The 14215-nt window shown below is 35.8% G+C and overlaps 1 protein-coding gene across 1 annotated transcript in view; it reads right to left on the reverse strand.

Annotated features, from left to right (window-relative positions):
• The window catches only part of PDE6C (phosphodiesterase 6C), a gene marked incomplete at both ends in the record, with an annotated part of 29809 nt that extends 16464 nt beyond the window's left edge, over window positions 1–13345 (reverse strand). The window contains 9 exons of the mRNA XM_084290494.1: window positions 738–887; window positions 1081–1128; window positions 1929–1995; window positions 2108–2172; window positions 2258–2332; window positions 2859–2999; window positions 3284–3373; window positions 3492–3644; window positions 12866–13345. Of these exons, the coding sequence (XP_084146620.1) occupies window positions 738–887; window positions 1081–1128; window positions 1929–1995; window positions 2108–2172; window positions 2258–2332; window positions 2859–2999; window positions 3284–3373; window positions 3492–3644; window positions 12866–13345 (1269 nt within the window). The remainder of the gene's footprint in view (window positions 1–737; window positions 888–1080; window positions 1129–1928; window positions 1996–2107; window positions 2173–2257; window positions 2333–2858; window positions 3000–3283; window positions 3374–3491; window positions 3645–12865) is intronic.
• Between the last annotated feature and the right edge of the window lie 870 nt (window positions 13346–14215).

Here is a 14215-nt window from a genome sequence, read left to right on the forward strand (position 1 = left end):
AGTTTCTGGTAGTGCCCTTTAAACAGCAATGTGCAACCCTACCTGTTAGAGACCTTTACCTTCCATCAGCAGATTCTGTTAGACCCTTAGAGCTTTTAATGATGTTTGTCTCAACCTATGTAACTAAGGGCCCATAGTCCTATTTTGTATACAGGACTTTGAGGCTTATGGGGCTTAAGATAGCTGGATGGGCTTGAATGCACTGTGTAACATCTTATCATGCCAAAGTGCATGAACTCCCTTAGAGTTTATGCTTGCAGGCATGATGTCCTTTGGTAAGCAGCATGGCATACCTGCTTACATGTGGCATTTGGACAATGTCCTCAGTAATATGCTAAACTTCTGGTTAGCCCTGAACATGTCAGGCAGTTGGACTAAATGAACTTTGAAGGTCCCTTCCACCTGAACCATTCCATTTTATCCTATTCTGTTCTGTTTTTTACCCACTCACATTAATTAGGAATGTTGACCATCATTAAAAAGTCAAATGACTAAAACTAAAAATTACGCCTGACTTTTGTTTATGATTGGAACATAAACGAACTCATAAATTTTCAGGTTTACAAAGGGTAATAAAATTCTCTGATTCTTAAGAACTTGTATGGTGAAGAAGATAGTGTTTCTGTTGATCTTAATAGAGCCTATTAGAAATTTCTAGATATTAACAAATGTTTTTACAATAATATTTTGATTAGCGTCATATGGCTCCTTAAAGCCTATAATGATATTAAGCTTACTTCAATGATCTGTTCATCATACTCATCAAAAGGTTTTCCATCTTTCCTGTTGTAAAATGTTGCAACTCCCACAATTTCTTCTTTTTTGTTGACAATAGGCAACGAGAGGACGTTTTTGATAACCCATCCGGTCTCATCCACAGGTCCTTTCTGTAGGAAAGCCAGAGAGCAGGAAATACTGCATATTTCTTTGAAAGTAGTATTACAGCTATTGATATAGGCAATGTAACATTAAGTCCTACAAATTACAGAATTGTTTATGTATCCAAATGTATAACTAATTGGTGGAAAACACTAGCATATTTTCCACAAAGTTTATAAATCTTATCATCACTGGAATTACCTGAAATGTGAAATACTCATCTGCTGGTGCATTCATCATGTTACAAATCTGCAGTAGAAAGAAAAGGGGGCATTGTTTAAAGGCAATGTAACGTACACTAAACTTGGCCTAATGTTTAAAGAAGGCATATATATTTGCTAAGGTAAAAATAGTCAGCAGCCTAGCTAGCTACAAAAAGTAAAACCATTCCTATTAATGCAGTTGTGGTTATTGTAACATAATTCTGGAGTGCTTATAACAAAGTGCCTCATGTATGATGCCTCAGTGCATAAACATAAGGCTTAAGAAAGCCACTACCATGCCAGTTTAAAATGAGTAAATAAATGAGTACTTATTCCCAGGGCTTCGTCCTTACTGCTGTTACAAATGCTGTAAGATTACTAATATCTGTCATTCACCATGACTTTGAGTTAAGTATCTAGGCTATGCTACATGCCATGTTAAAATAGCGCTGTACTAGTTGGGAGCTACACATACTTTCTGGCTTACTTGGCCCACCCCATGTTTTCCAACTTATTGCAAGAAAAAAAAAATAGAACTGTATATAAAATTATTTTCTTACTTTTACATTTTTTATTTAACATAGTTCACACATTTGCAAAATGACATCAGACACACAATTTATTCCTCTGATGTCACCATAATTGACTATTTGTGCTACTATTGTGAGGGCTTGTCTCTGTCCAGACTATGATTTCACATGATTTCTCTGGAAGCAGCACAGTATTTTTATAGAGGCTTTTTGGTATAGGGAAGGTTGTTTTGTTGATTTTTTTTTTTCCCGATCAGAAGTACTGCATGGATTAAAACTTTAAGGTTAAGAGTTTTTACTTTTGATATGAACTTACAAATCCATTTTCAGCAACATATGTTGGCAATCCACTGACAAGACACCAGTGATCTGCTGGAGGTGACCTTTAGAGAGAGAATGAAATTAGGTGATTTCTGCAGATACAGACACGTTATTATTCTATACCAGCAATAAATCTAATGACCACATATTCACAGGCTGCCAATGAATACTCACGGGATAACTTTGATTTCTTCTTTTCCATGTAAAATATAGTCAATAATCTTATAAAAGTTGACTTCCTAAGTAAAAAGAGAAAAACATGTAGGTGACATGGCACTCAACATCAGAATTAAGATTCATAAAAAGAAAAATGAATATCCTCACTCTTCCATCAGGTGTTTTGGGGCCTTTGTAAGGCTCTGCCTCCCCCAGCCGAATTGGCCATTCATCATAGAACTCCTGGGAAAATAATACACAGGCATTAGCAAAAGGGAAAACATCAGGTCTGTCTTCAGAGGTAACATGAAATCTGCAGATAACATTTTTTTTTTCTCCACAACAGTTGTGTGGTCACATTTCAGACAAAATTAAGAAAACATTAAGGATATTCCAGGCAATATATGTTAACCAGTAAATTTCAGACAAATATGAAGCTTATCTCTCCAATTGTACACTTTAATTGCTGTTTTAGAAAGCAGGCATTTATAAAGCAATAATCAGACTACACTTCTTTCCTTACTCAGATGTATTTATTAATATGAAAAATTATTTCAGAATTAGCCCTAATATTAATCATGTACTTTGCCACGCTTATTTTGTAAATCAGTCAGATTTTATATGAATTATCCCAAAGTATTAGAAGGGACGGTATCTTTTTATCTTGGAGAGGGGTGCACTAGAAATATGTAGGAAACTAGAAGGACAGACTTTATAACTTAAAGTTAGGAGTAACACGTTTCTCACAGGTAGGCAAAATGAATATTACCTTCTCTTTAGTCATGTCCAGGAGACCAACAGAATATCTTTCACAATTTAAATACATTCGAATAGTATACAGCGCTTTGTGAAACTGCCGTTCTATGTCTGTTAGCTCTTCAAATACTTTGTTGGCAGACCACAAAAGCATCTATTTACAACAAAAGAGAAATTGGGTAAATTGTCACAATGGTAAAGTGTTTTTAATGAAAAAACAACAACAACAACAACAAAAAACCACATATGAATACTGAGTATTCCAGAATAAAAGAATAAATTGAACTGCTGTAATAAAACAAAAATAAAAACAAACAAACAAACAAAATAATTGAATAGATGCTGTTCTTACTTCAATAATCTAGTGAGAATATAAAATAGTGGGCATAATAGTCTCATTTAAAAACAAAGTATTATCATGAACAAATCCTTCTTTACCTGACTTCTTCTGGATTCAATATTGTAGAGGTATGATGTATGATGGTTTCTTAGGACCAAAGATATAAAATTGAGGTATTTTTTAAAGACCTAAAAATGATTTAAAAGAAAAAAAAAATAGACAACAGTTTCAAATCAAGAAGTAGATTCACTCAGACTACTTTGTGAACTAACAACTGTGCTGTTGTATAACATTTGAGGTTATTACCTCTTCATCCTCTTTTGAGAACTCAGTGGCATTTAATTTGTTGAGAGCCATCACAACAGCAAGCACCTCTTTACCCTGCATAATTGGGACTGCCAACATGTTGATCGTTGTATAACCAGTTTTTTTGTCCAGAAAGTCAGAAAAATGGTTATTCTGAAAAAAATAATTAAAAAAGAAAAATCAAAGCCACAGTTGAAAAGCATCACAGTTAGTTATCATGCCAAAAGCTAATGATTGTTGTATTTGATAATTTATGCTTATAACCTCTCTGACAGACTCCCATTCCTGCAGCTCCCACCCCAACTTGAATCAGAGGGTGTAGACCAGGAGGGATCAGGACACACAGTTATTTTTGTTGTGACATGGGATCTTGTGTGGCTGATAACATGTCACTAATGAAAGAGCCACAACTATCACTCCAATTCAACTTCAATCCTTGAAGCTGGATGCTGAGGAGGTTTTAGTAAAAACTATTCTTTTCATTCTGTCATGTAAAAAGCACTGGAAAGATAGGTCATCTTTCATGGAAGATCATTTGAGATCTTTGTGGTGGACCTAAACGTTTCCTCCTTGCTGATGTACTGGAGAATGTTGCAGGATGCCACATACCAGATTTTCTGCTTTTGTACAGAAAACTACTTTAGAAAAAAAAAATATATATATATAATCAAGGATGATAATGCTAGGAAATGCCAGAACTAAAATTGTTTGTCTACTAATTGTTTGGATCTTTTCTCTGATTTTCTTTTTTCCCCCTTCCTCTTTAGCAAATGTTTCTGGGATATGCTGAATTGATAGTTTATCCAACCCTGAGAAGTTAGACTGGACTTTATTCTGTGTTCAAAACGTTAGGTTTATTTTTTTCCTTCAGTTCTTTATAGCCTTTAGTTTGCCCATCATTAATATTTCCATTTTAAATTTCGTGCTAGGACTGTATTTTTGGGAAATGTATCAATGGTGTGGAAGTAACTCTGAAATGTGTTTTTCTGTATTTACTATTTGGTCTGCATTACAGAGAATTGATTCTTTTAGGGAAAGCTTGTATTATCCCCATAAATTCTCTCTGTCATTCAATAAATCATGCTGTATTTGGGTCCCTGGAAAGTGTGGCCAGTTACAAATAAATCTATTTATTTATAAATTGATGAGGTCCAGATGAAGGGGGATATTTTCTTCTCTCAATCATTTTGCTGAGTTGCTGTTTTCTCTTTTTCTAGGAGAATGGTATAGGGATGTCACTTAACAGACATCTGAATCCCCAATCTGCAACTACTTAAAAGGGACCTGCATACACCAAGTGAGTTGAATCAACAGGATACAACAGCTGAATTTAATTTGTTTAATTACTTCAGACAAGTAGTGATGCTTGGGAAGAACTTTAGTAGCAAGATTTCTGCAGGTAATAAGAAAATAACCACAAGCCAACCTGAATAGTGCCTAGATAGTGCAAATACAGACAGATATAAATACCTCGTGACACATTGGCAGCTTTATCACAAAGACTTCAATCACACGTGATTTGCATATACAAGCAAAATTTTGTGCTTAGATTTAGACTTTACGTTATTGATTATTTTGCACACAACTGGCAGGGGGTTTTGAAGCCTTTTTTCCAATCAAGGTTTTAAAATATTTTCTCTTGAGAACATAAACTCCTTTTGATTTTGAATAAAATCACTTTTCACAATGTCTGGAAAATCATGTTGATACATAAATAAGCTCTGTAGTACCAGAGCCAGAAGAGTATCTCAGTGTTCCCGTGATTATATGAAGGTAGAAACTTAAGTCTTTTAAGCCTGATCTTACGATTCCAACCATCTTTTAGAGTGATCAACTCTAGTTGATCAAGTTGGGAACTTTCAACTCTCAGTGAAATCGTAAAACAAGCTTTTAAATAAATGAGAGAAAGGCAATTTGTTGATAAATCCCTAAATAAATATTTGCAAATGTTTTCAACTAGCTCCATTTAAAGCTCAGATCCATAGCCTTTTACAGTACCACAAGCAGTTCTATAGATAAATGCCAAGATGTGCAACATGTCAGGGATTTGCACTAAACTAAAACCAGCACATAGGAATGGAAAATTGGGACCCCTCTCTGTGTTCATCTTTCTGTTATATAGGTGACAGAAGATGAATGGAGGGAGGTTTGGCATGTGACTGTGTTCTAGCCATTTTATTTGAAGTGACTAGTTAACATTTTATTTTATTTGATTTGATTTGATTTGATTTGATTTGATTTGATTTGATTTGATTTGATTTACTCTCTAAACCAGGACACCAGTTTTATCTCCCTGAAACTTAAGAATACTACTACACATTATTATAAACCATTTACCAACAAATTGTCCATATAGTGCTCTATGTTTAGATAATTTGGCCTCAACTTTTCAATTTCTTTATGTTCTATAAACCTAATTTCCATTTAATAGGTAGCAGTGGAATTTACAAAATCATAAATCACTGTTGTGAAAACAGTGTGATTACACCTCAGTAAAAGTGAAAAATTAGGCCATTCTTTTTAACAATATTGTTTACTTTCCTTGAACGGTGGTTATAAATAGGCTTGCTTGCTGAGACTATACTGTGCGTGATTGTGAATTGTAGCTACACAGCTGTAAGTTCGTGTTGGTAATAGGGAAAAATGAGAAAAAGTATCTTCCCTGGGAACCGCAGGCATTTCAAGAAATAGGTTAATTTTCAAAGATTATGTGACCAGATTATACTTTACAATTACATTGCTGGTTTTTTTGTTTGATTGTTTGTTAGTTTGCTTGTTTGTTTCAAAAATCAGTGTTACTTTATTGTTTCTAAAAATTTCTTATAGAAGGACCATCTATAAGAAGGAATCATTTTATCTTTCTTATTTCATGGTTCTCCCTGCAGATCTCAGTTCCTGTCTTAGGAGTGATGTTCATCTATGTTTCCTTTTAGCAGTCTTGAAAGACCTTATGTCTTTCATGACAAATTCTGCCTTGCTGGCTGGTTTTAGATATCCCACAATTCTTTAAGCAAATTATGAAAAAGAGTTGTCCAAGATTTCTAAACTTTCACAGGTTTTATTCTATGCCAAACTTGATAATAATTATTATTATAATTGAAGATGATTGTTCTAATGTTCATTCAACCATCATTCAGTATTTAATAATGGAAGAGCACCATGTTATCTTAGGATTGACATCTTAGCTACACTGTGCTCCATAACACTGAGCTAAGTCTTGAGCATTTCTGATTGGATTAATGGCAAAATGCAGCTGGAGTCACGTGAGTTTGACACTACTCAAAACCTTCAGGACAAACTGCTTAGCATAATCACTCAGCAAATGTAAATTTGATCAGAAAATGCAAAAAATATTTTAAGTAATGAGTGTAATCATTGTTAATTTGGTTTCCATGGTACATACAAAGATGTGTAATTTATATAAATTCAAGAAAGAAAGAGAAAGGGAGAATTCTGAAAAGGAATGCTATTGAAGGTATAAAGGAATATGGAACCCACTTCCCAGTTTGGCCAGTCAGGGTGAAGTCTCACTGTATTGGTTCATCTGAACCAATAGGAACAGCAGCTGTAAGTTTTTAGTACTGAGGCTTCTCACATCTCCAGTATACTTCCTTAGTTTCAATTGCTTATCATCTGGCCCACCATCAACACCTTCACTGCATGTGGTTTGCAGCATTAGGAAATGAGACTGTCTCGTAAATCTTTGCTTTTTTGACTGGGGGCCCTGCTATGAAGCAACATGGTAGCATTTTGTCCATGTCCCACAGATGACATTTACGCCTTGGTTTGCCCTTATTCCCAGTTTTCACCATGACTTCCATTCTTACTTTCTTCCTTCTTGTGTTGTTTCTGAGTGACTTGTCAGTACCTTGCTGTGCAGCCACTTCCCCATTTTAAGTTCAGCAAAGTGCACCTGATATCACAGTGGACAAGAAGCAGTAAGACTTAATCCTGCAGCTATGGTGGTAGACAGCCGATGCCTATTTTCCTCCACCTCTTTCCTATTATGAAGCACAGAGGAAGAGGGACTTTCTGGGAGCACTTGCAGTTATGACTACTTTGCTGCTATCCGCACAGTGGACTGCAGGTTCTGGGTTGGATAGGTCAGCTCAAACTGTAGAAATACATCATCCTTCAGTTGTAGGATGACCAGACATGGGTCTGGAACACTACAGGAAGAGAAACCATAGGAGATGGTGACATCAGGAGCCAGCATCACACTGTCATCATTATCACATGATTTTTTGCACAATCTTTACATGTTTCTTTTTTATTGTCTGGTAGTCTGGGGTATTTTTTCCTCTTCCTGATATTTGTTCTTCTACTGATTGTCTTGCATTGGCTCAGATTTTTCAAACAAAATTTTTACTGCTGAGTTGTAGTGCTATATTATTTCTCCTTATCCTATTCTCAACTCACAAATGTTTCTGTTTTGTAATGATACAATTGAATCTGAATGGAATATTAAAACCATTTAGCATCAGCTATGAAAATAAAGTTCTGATTCAAAACCAATTAGTTGAATGATTTGGCCATTTGTTAGAAAACATTCAAAAAATCAAGTTTTGTCAGGGAAGTAAGACAGATGCATTTTTACATGTAGCTTACTAGCATAACAGAACAAATTGACTTTGATACCTTCAAGTTCATTAGAGTTTTGAAAATGAAAGTAAATAGAAATTAATATATATTTGAGAGCATTTGGGGGTTAAACTTCAGTCATGTCACTTTTCAATGATTTTCTGCTTTCTGGCCATGGTTAGTGGATATTTTGCAACTTTTTCAAAATGAATCTGTATTATGATGCTAGAAGTCATTTTTTCACATATAGCAAGAAAATAAGGCTGAAAGGGAACTTTTCATTTGTAATTTTTAATATTTGTTCTTCCTTCCATTTTGAGAGCTTTCCTCTTTTAACACAAGTTAATTCAAAATAAGAATAAAAGCTATCTGTGGTTGGTTTGTTTGCTTGTTTCCTGGAGGGCATGATTAATATAAACTTCTTCATATGTTAAAATATTTTCTTGAAAGTTGACTGAATTTTTGTCATATGTTTATACTCAATATAGCAAATATTAACTGGAAAAAATGGAAACCTATTTCTCTCTTATAATAACAATCAGTTTGTTATCAAGATGACAATATAAAATGGAGGAACAGATATTTACATGTACAATGCAGAGTCTTTCTAGGTAAAAAGCTACCTCTTAATTTTTTCCCTATGCTTACTTTTTCTTGGGATTGTTTCATTCAATTCTCACTACTTTCGAAACATTTAGGAAGGTAGTTCTTCTGTAGCATTGTGTATCTTTGCTCCCATTCGTTCTAATCTTATGAGTTTTTAATTTTTTTCTGAAGAATTTCCATCTAAAGTTAATTTCACAATTGTCCTCTGGCCTTTGGAGCATTATTTAACATCAATATGTTGAATACTTGGGGTTCTTCTCCAAGATCGCGTTGCTAGGGGCCTAGCAGAAGATGAGTTAAGAACCGAGAATCTCATTAGCAAGAGACTGCCATGCTACCAGCTCCACCACAAAGTGATTCGCATTCTTCTGCCTTCTTCCTCCATAATCCTTTCCCTCTGCCATGTTCAGGTCAACCAGTTGTGTCATTCACCTGTGCTTTTCCAGTGCTTTATATTTTCAACATCGATGTGCCTGATTCCATCAACCTCTTCTTGTCATAGGATGGAGTCTAAGATCATTGCCTGATCCCAAGGCCACTGCTGTGTGTTACCAGAATGCCTGCTTACACCCAGGCGCTGGACAGCAGCTCCGGGTCCAGGCCTACTCACTGGCACGTGGGAGTTCAAAGCACTGAGCGGCAATACCACACTTCCTTTTGCTTCTTTTCCTTTTTCAAATTGTCTTTAACTTGAATCTACACCAAACTGTAAAAATAAGAGAAGGGATGGAGTGTCTCTTTGTTTTGGTTCCAGGCTCAGACAGCCTGAAGTCTAGGGATTCGTGTGTTCCCATGAACCTGAAACTCGTGTTAGTTCTGACAGGCCTGGCATGAAAGTCTCTCCCACCTTTTAATTATAGAGAAGTAGAGCTCCCAGAAAAAGGCTCATGCAAACTGAGGCTGGATCAATTTACAAAGGGATGATACAAGTGCTCACAACTTGAAGAAGTTTTTAAGATTGTTTGTATCACAGATCTCCAGCAGTTACACTAGGTGCCACAATAATCATTGCTCTGGCTGCTTAATTCGAGTTGGAAACAGCAGAATCTCTCCACGTTTAGGTCCCTTCGTGGAATTAATCCTAAAGCCTTCTAATATATTTTTTTTTTCCCCACCACTTTATATATTTTTTTCTCAACTATAATAAGGAAAATTATTTCTTGAGATTTCAATCTTTAGGAACATCTTTGTCGTCACATATATCTGAATTAGAAGCAGTAATGCAATAGTTTAAATGCATGGTGGATTAAAGCAAATATATTATTGTCTTCATTGTTGGCTCTTACAAGCTGAGACTGTGAGATTTTAATTCCTTGGAAGTCATGTTCCTCGTCTAACTAGTTCTTAGTTCTATTTGGAAGTAATACCTTAGGACATGATGTAAGGTAAACTCTTCTTTATCATTTTTTCAATGGTATCAGTTAATAATTAAATGATAATAGCAGACATACCAAATCTTACGCAGTCTTTCAATTTACTGTGGAATTAGCATACTCTGCTAGGCCCTGGGAACAATGTGAGGCCAACCATCAGGGCAGTGGTCTTTCCTGGCCTCCTATATCTCACTGCTGTTAAATCCTGGATTAAACACTATTAGCTCTTGCAGTCAACAGGTCTGTAATCTCGTGGGGAGAGACTGTTCTTGCTACTAAGTTAATTATGGAAGGTCTGTATCTTTTCCTCTGCTTTTATTTTCTGAAGCATTAGTCAGGATGAGGAGCTTCCTCACGTTTATTGGTACTTTTCCAGGTTGATGGAGATAATCCCTAAAGAACTGGCTCCCAGGCACTAGAAGTGGGGTCTTACATTTTTTTTCAAAGATTGATTGCTGTTGTGACCTTTTGTTACATTCCCTCTTGTTATACAGGGGCGGTGATTGAAGCATGACGATGTCTTGCTGTGGGTTTGTCAGTGTTGTCATATATTTAAGACTTTAAAATGCAATGCTGTCTGGATATGGATTCTGTCAACAATAGAAAGTGGTTAGACATGACATCCTTAAAGCACTGCAGGCATCTGGAATTATTCATTGTGCATTTTGTATTCTGACAAGACATTAGGGGCAAAAACCCTCTCTGACTTAAATTTGCTTGTCAGAATTTGGGTAGCAGACAATCTAGTTTGACTGAACTGCAAACAAACTGATTTTACAAATAATGATCTTTTCCAAGAAAGTGTGATAAAGGCCTCAGTGGCTGGCTGTTTTTTTCTGTCATGGACTGGTTATATTCCTTAAATATTACTGACTAAAATTGCACTTCTGGATTCCTTATAGAGATAAAATTCTGGTGACAGTAGTGGGAGCTTTGCCTATGTGGAAAGTATGGATTTGGACACTGAATTTTATTTGTTTTTATGTTTTAGTTTTACAAGTAGAGTGGAAATGCTGTCAATTTTGGGACCTTTTTGGTTATTTTCAAATAACAAACCTTGGTCCCAGTGAAGTCTCCGGGAGTTTTGATGACATCTAGTTATCAAATGTGGATGGACGGCCCCATGATTTAACTGTGTTTTTAAGTGTGACCTAGTGGCATGGACCTCAGTAATCCTAAATAAATAAATGAATGCCAAAGTAAAAATGATCTTAAAGTGACTGAATAATAGCTGAATAGATATTCAGCAGACATTAATTTATGCATGTAAAACATATACCTAGCAGTACTGGATAGACAGAGAGGTACTCTTAAAGGTATTCAAATTACATTTATCACAAAATTTTGAACAAGTCCTGCTTCAAGAACAGAAATATTTGGGCAGCCCTGCTCTAGGCACCTCTCACGTAATGATATTAAGGAGCAGTACAGTGTCTGATAGAAGGCACATCTTGCTTGATCCTCCTGATCTTTCTCATGTAATCAGCCTTATGAATTTAGAAGGATTATCCTCCAATCTTCCCATGTGGTGGTAAGAGGCAGTAAGTCATATGCTTCTTGTCAGAACAGCAGCCACTGAAGAAGGTGTCTCAGTGATCAGTTAAAAAACAAGTGATTTGTTTCCTCATATCAGTCATTTTTCTGTTTGTTTCCATGATTCCTACTTACATCAGAGGTAGTTTACTATATACTGGAATGTTCTGTTCCCATAGGTTTACATTTTTGCTTGGTGTTAAGCTTTAAAAATAGTCCTTTATTTATTTGTCTGCCAACTTTTAACATGATAAAAAACATTACTTTTTGTTTACCTCCAGGAAAACCTAAATAATTACACTGTATAAAGACATTATTGCTTACATTGAGCTTAGGACACTGAGGTGGTTTCTATCTCTAAAATGCCCTAGAATTTTAAATTGACAGTTTAGGAAATATTGAGAAGACAGATATCATCTGGTATAATTATCTTAGCACCATTTGATTTTGCTGAGCTTCTCCATGTAAGATTAAGAGTTGAAGGTTAGCTGTTTTGTTTTCTTTTTTTTTTTAAATACAACAATCAAAGCACCTTTTTATTTCCCTCTGTATTTCAAAGCAGGTTCTTAAGCAGTTCTTATGCATGCATGTTTAATTTGTGTTAGGTCACTCACATAATTTTAATGTAATATTTGTAATGACCCGTATCAACATTTCAAAGAAGGTGATTCTGTGCAAATTCAACAAGAACTTTGAAAATGCCAGAGCAGCTCTGACTCATTAATCTTCTTCTGTAGATGGTTCTGAATAAATCTCTGGATCTGGACATACACTAAATTTGAAGCTACTTTAAATTCAAAGATAGATGTTAAGCTGGACATACATGTTGACATCATCTTCATTTGGGTTCATTCACCCCCCTTAGAAGGAAGCACTTTCATTATGAAAACTGCAAATTACTTATTCTGTGCTGTTATACACCTAATGGAATTTGACAAGGGATAGTACTTGCAAGCCTGTACTGGAAAACAGAGTAGGAGCCTGCCTGGTTCAATAGAAACACAAGTATTTGTTGGTGTCTATTAATCTAATGTTCTCCTTCCTTATTACAGCAAATTATATTTCAGTTATTATGCAAGGATAATGGAGCTATCTCACTAGGCTACATGATGCAATTCTACTGGATTTTAAACATATTCTTCTGTTGGCTTTCTGATGGTTTTGGTCTGGATTTCTGTCTCTGAGATGTTTTTGAAGAGTGACTCCAAATCACAAGCCCTGTGCAGGAAGGAAGCTAAGTGTATGCACAGTCCCATTCCCCAAGAGAAGTCACTCACTTACCTTTTTCACATCAGGTATATTAAAAAACTTCTTGGTATGAGCAACCCATCCCGCTATCCCGATGTCCAAAGGAAAAACAGTCTCATTGTCTGGATGCACCAAATTCTCCTCAAAGGTGGAAGTTGGAGTGACATTGAGAAGCCTGGTAGCTACCTCTGGAATACCATTTCGGGAACGACAAATAAACATGCTACACCGATCAGCTGCCAGCAGCTGTGCCAACCTTTGCAGGGCTTTGTGCACTATCTTTTCCATAGTGCCTGCTTCATCCTGGATTTCTGTTAGCAGCTCAAAAAGTATGTTACACTCCTCCAAGCGGGACATGTCTTTGAAGCTGACTCCTTCCTTCACATCTCCAGGGCTCACTTTAAAGATACTTCCCAGCACTTCTGCCCTCATTTTTCTGTCGAAATATTCCTTGGCAAACTGGGGATTGTTCTCCAAATATTTTTCAACAGCATCTTTATTTACCTCACCCATTTTGGCTGGATTGTTCTTAGGATTTCTTTCAGAACTTCATCACCATCAAAGCAGGAGCAGTAGCAAGAAGTTAGGTACTAGTAAGAAAATGGTACGTTGTACATACTGTATAGCTATCAGGCATAGTACATTCTGCTTCCTCTGTGGCTTCCAAGCCTTCTGAAACTCTTGAGATATGACAGAAGGCACTGGCTTAGCATCTTCTTAGTGTGAGATCTTGGAGACTGCTAATTAAAGAGATGTCAGGACACTAAACCCCTAAGCATTCTTAGCTCATAAATCCTAAGGGAGTCGTTTTAGTATTTGAAACAAACCAATGAGTTCTCAGACCTTTTAAAATTGACTGAGGTGCAGATATGTATACATAAAAGATCTGTCCTTCATTCATAGTATATATATTGTACTATACACACAATTTTCCATTGCAACTTAATATGAGGAATTCCACTTAGATATTTAGTCCACATAATACACGTGGGCTGACATGTACACGTGTATTTGTGTAAAGTGCTTAAAGGGAGGAAAACAATGTTACAGTGTTTTTTTTAATTGCAAAAATCAGTTTTCCTTCAGTAAGTCAGGAGATGATTGAAATTATATTACTAAAAGTAAATAATTAACAAGCTATACATGCATAAAACAGGTAAAATCCTAAAGACCTTAAAACAGTTTGAGCTTGATCTAGTAAAGGACCAGAATTTGACTCAGCACAGACAGATATGACTTATATGTAACTTTTTTCAAGAATAGATATAATCTAAATGAACGAGTAAAATTTAAAAATGGCTTGAATACAAAACTAAGTTCAAAAGCCAGTCAAACTCTTAGTATAAATAAAGTATAAATGATCAGACAGGGTCCTGCAAGTAA

Source organism: Netta rufina, assembly GCF_964035555.1.
Source record: "Netta rufina genome assembly, chromosome: 7".
Classification (NCBI taxonomy): Eukaryota; Metazoa; Chordata; class Aves; order Anseriformes; family Anatidae; genus Netta; species Netta rufina.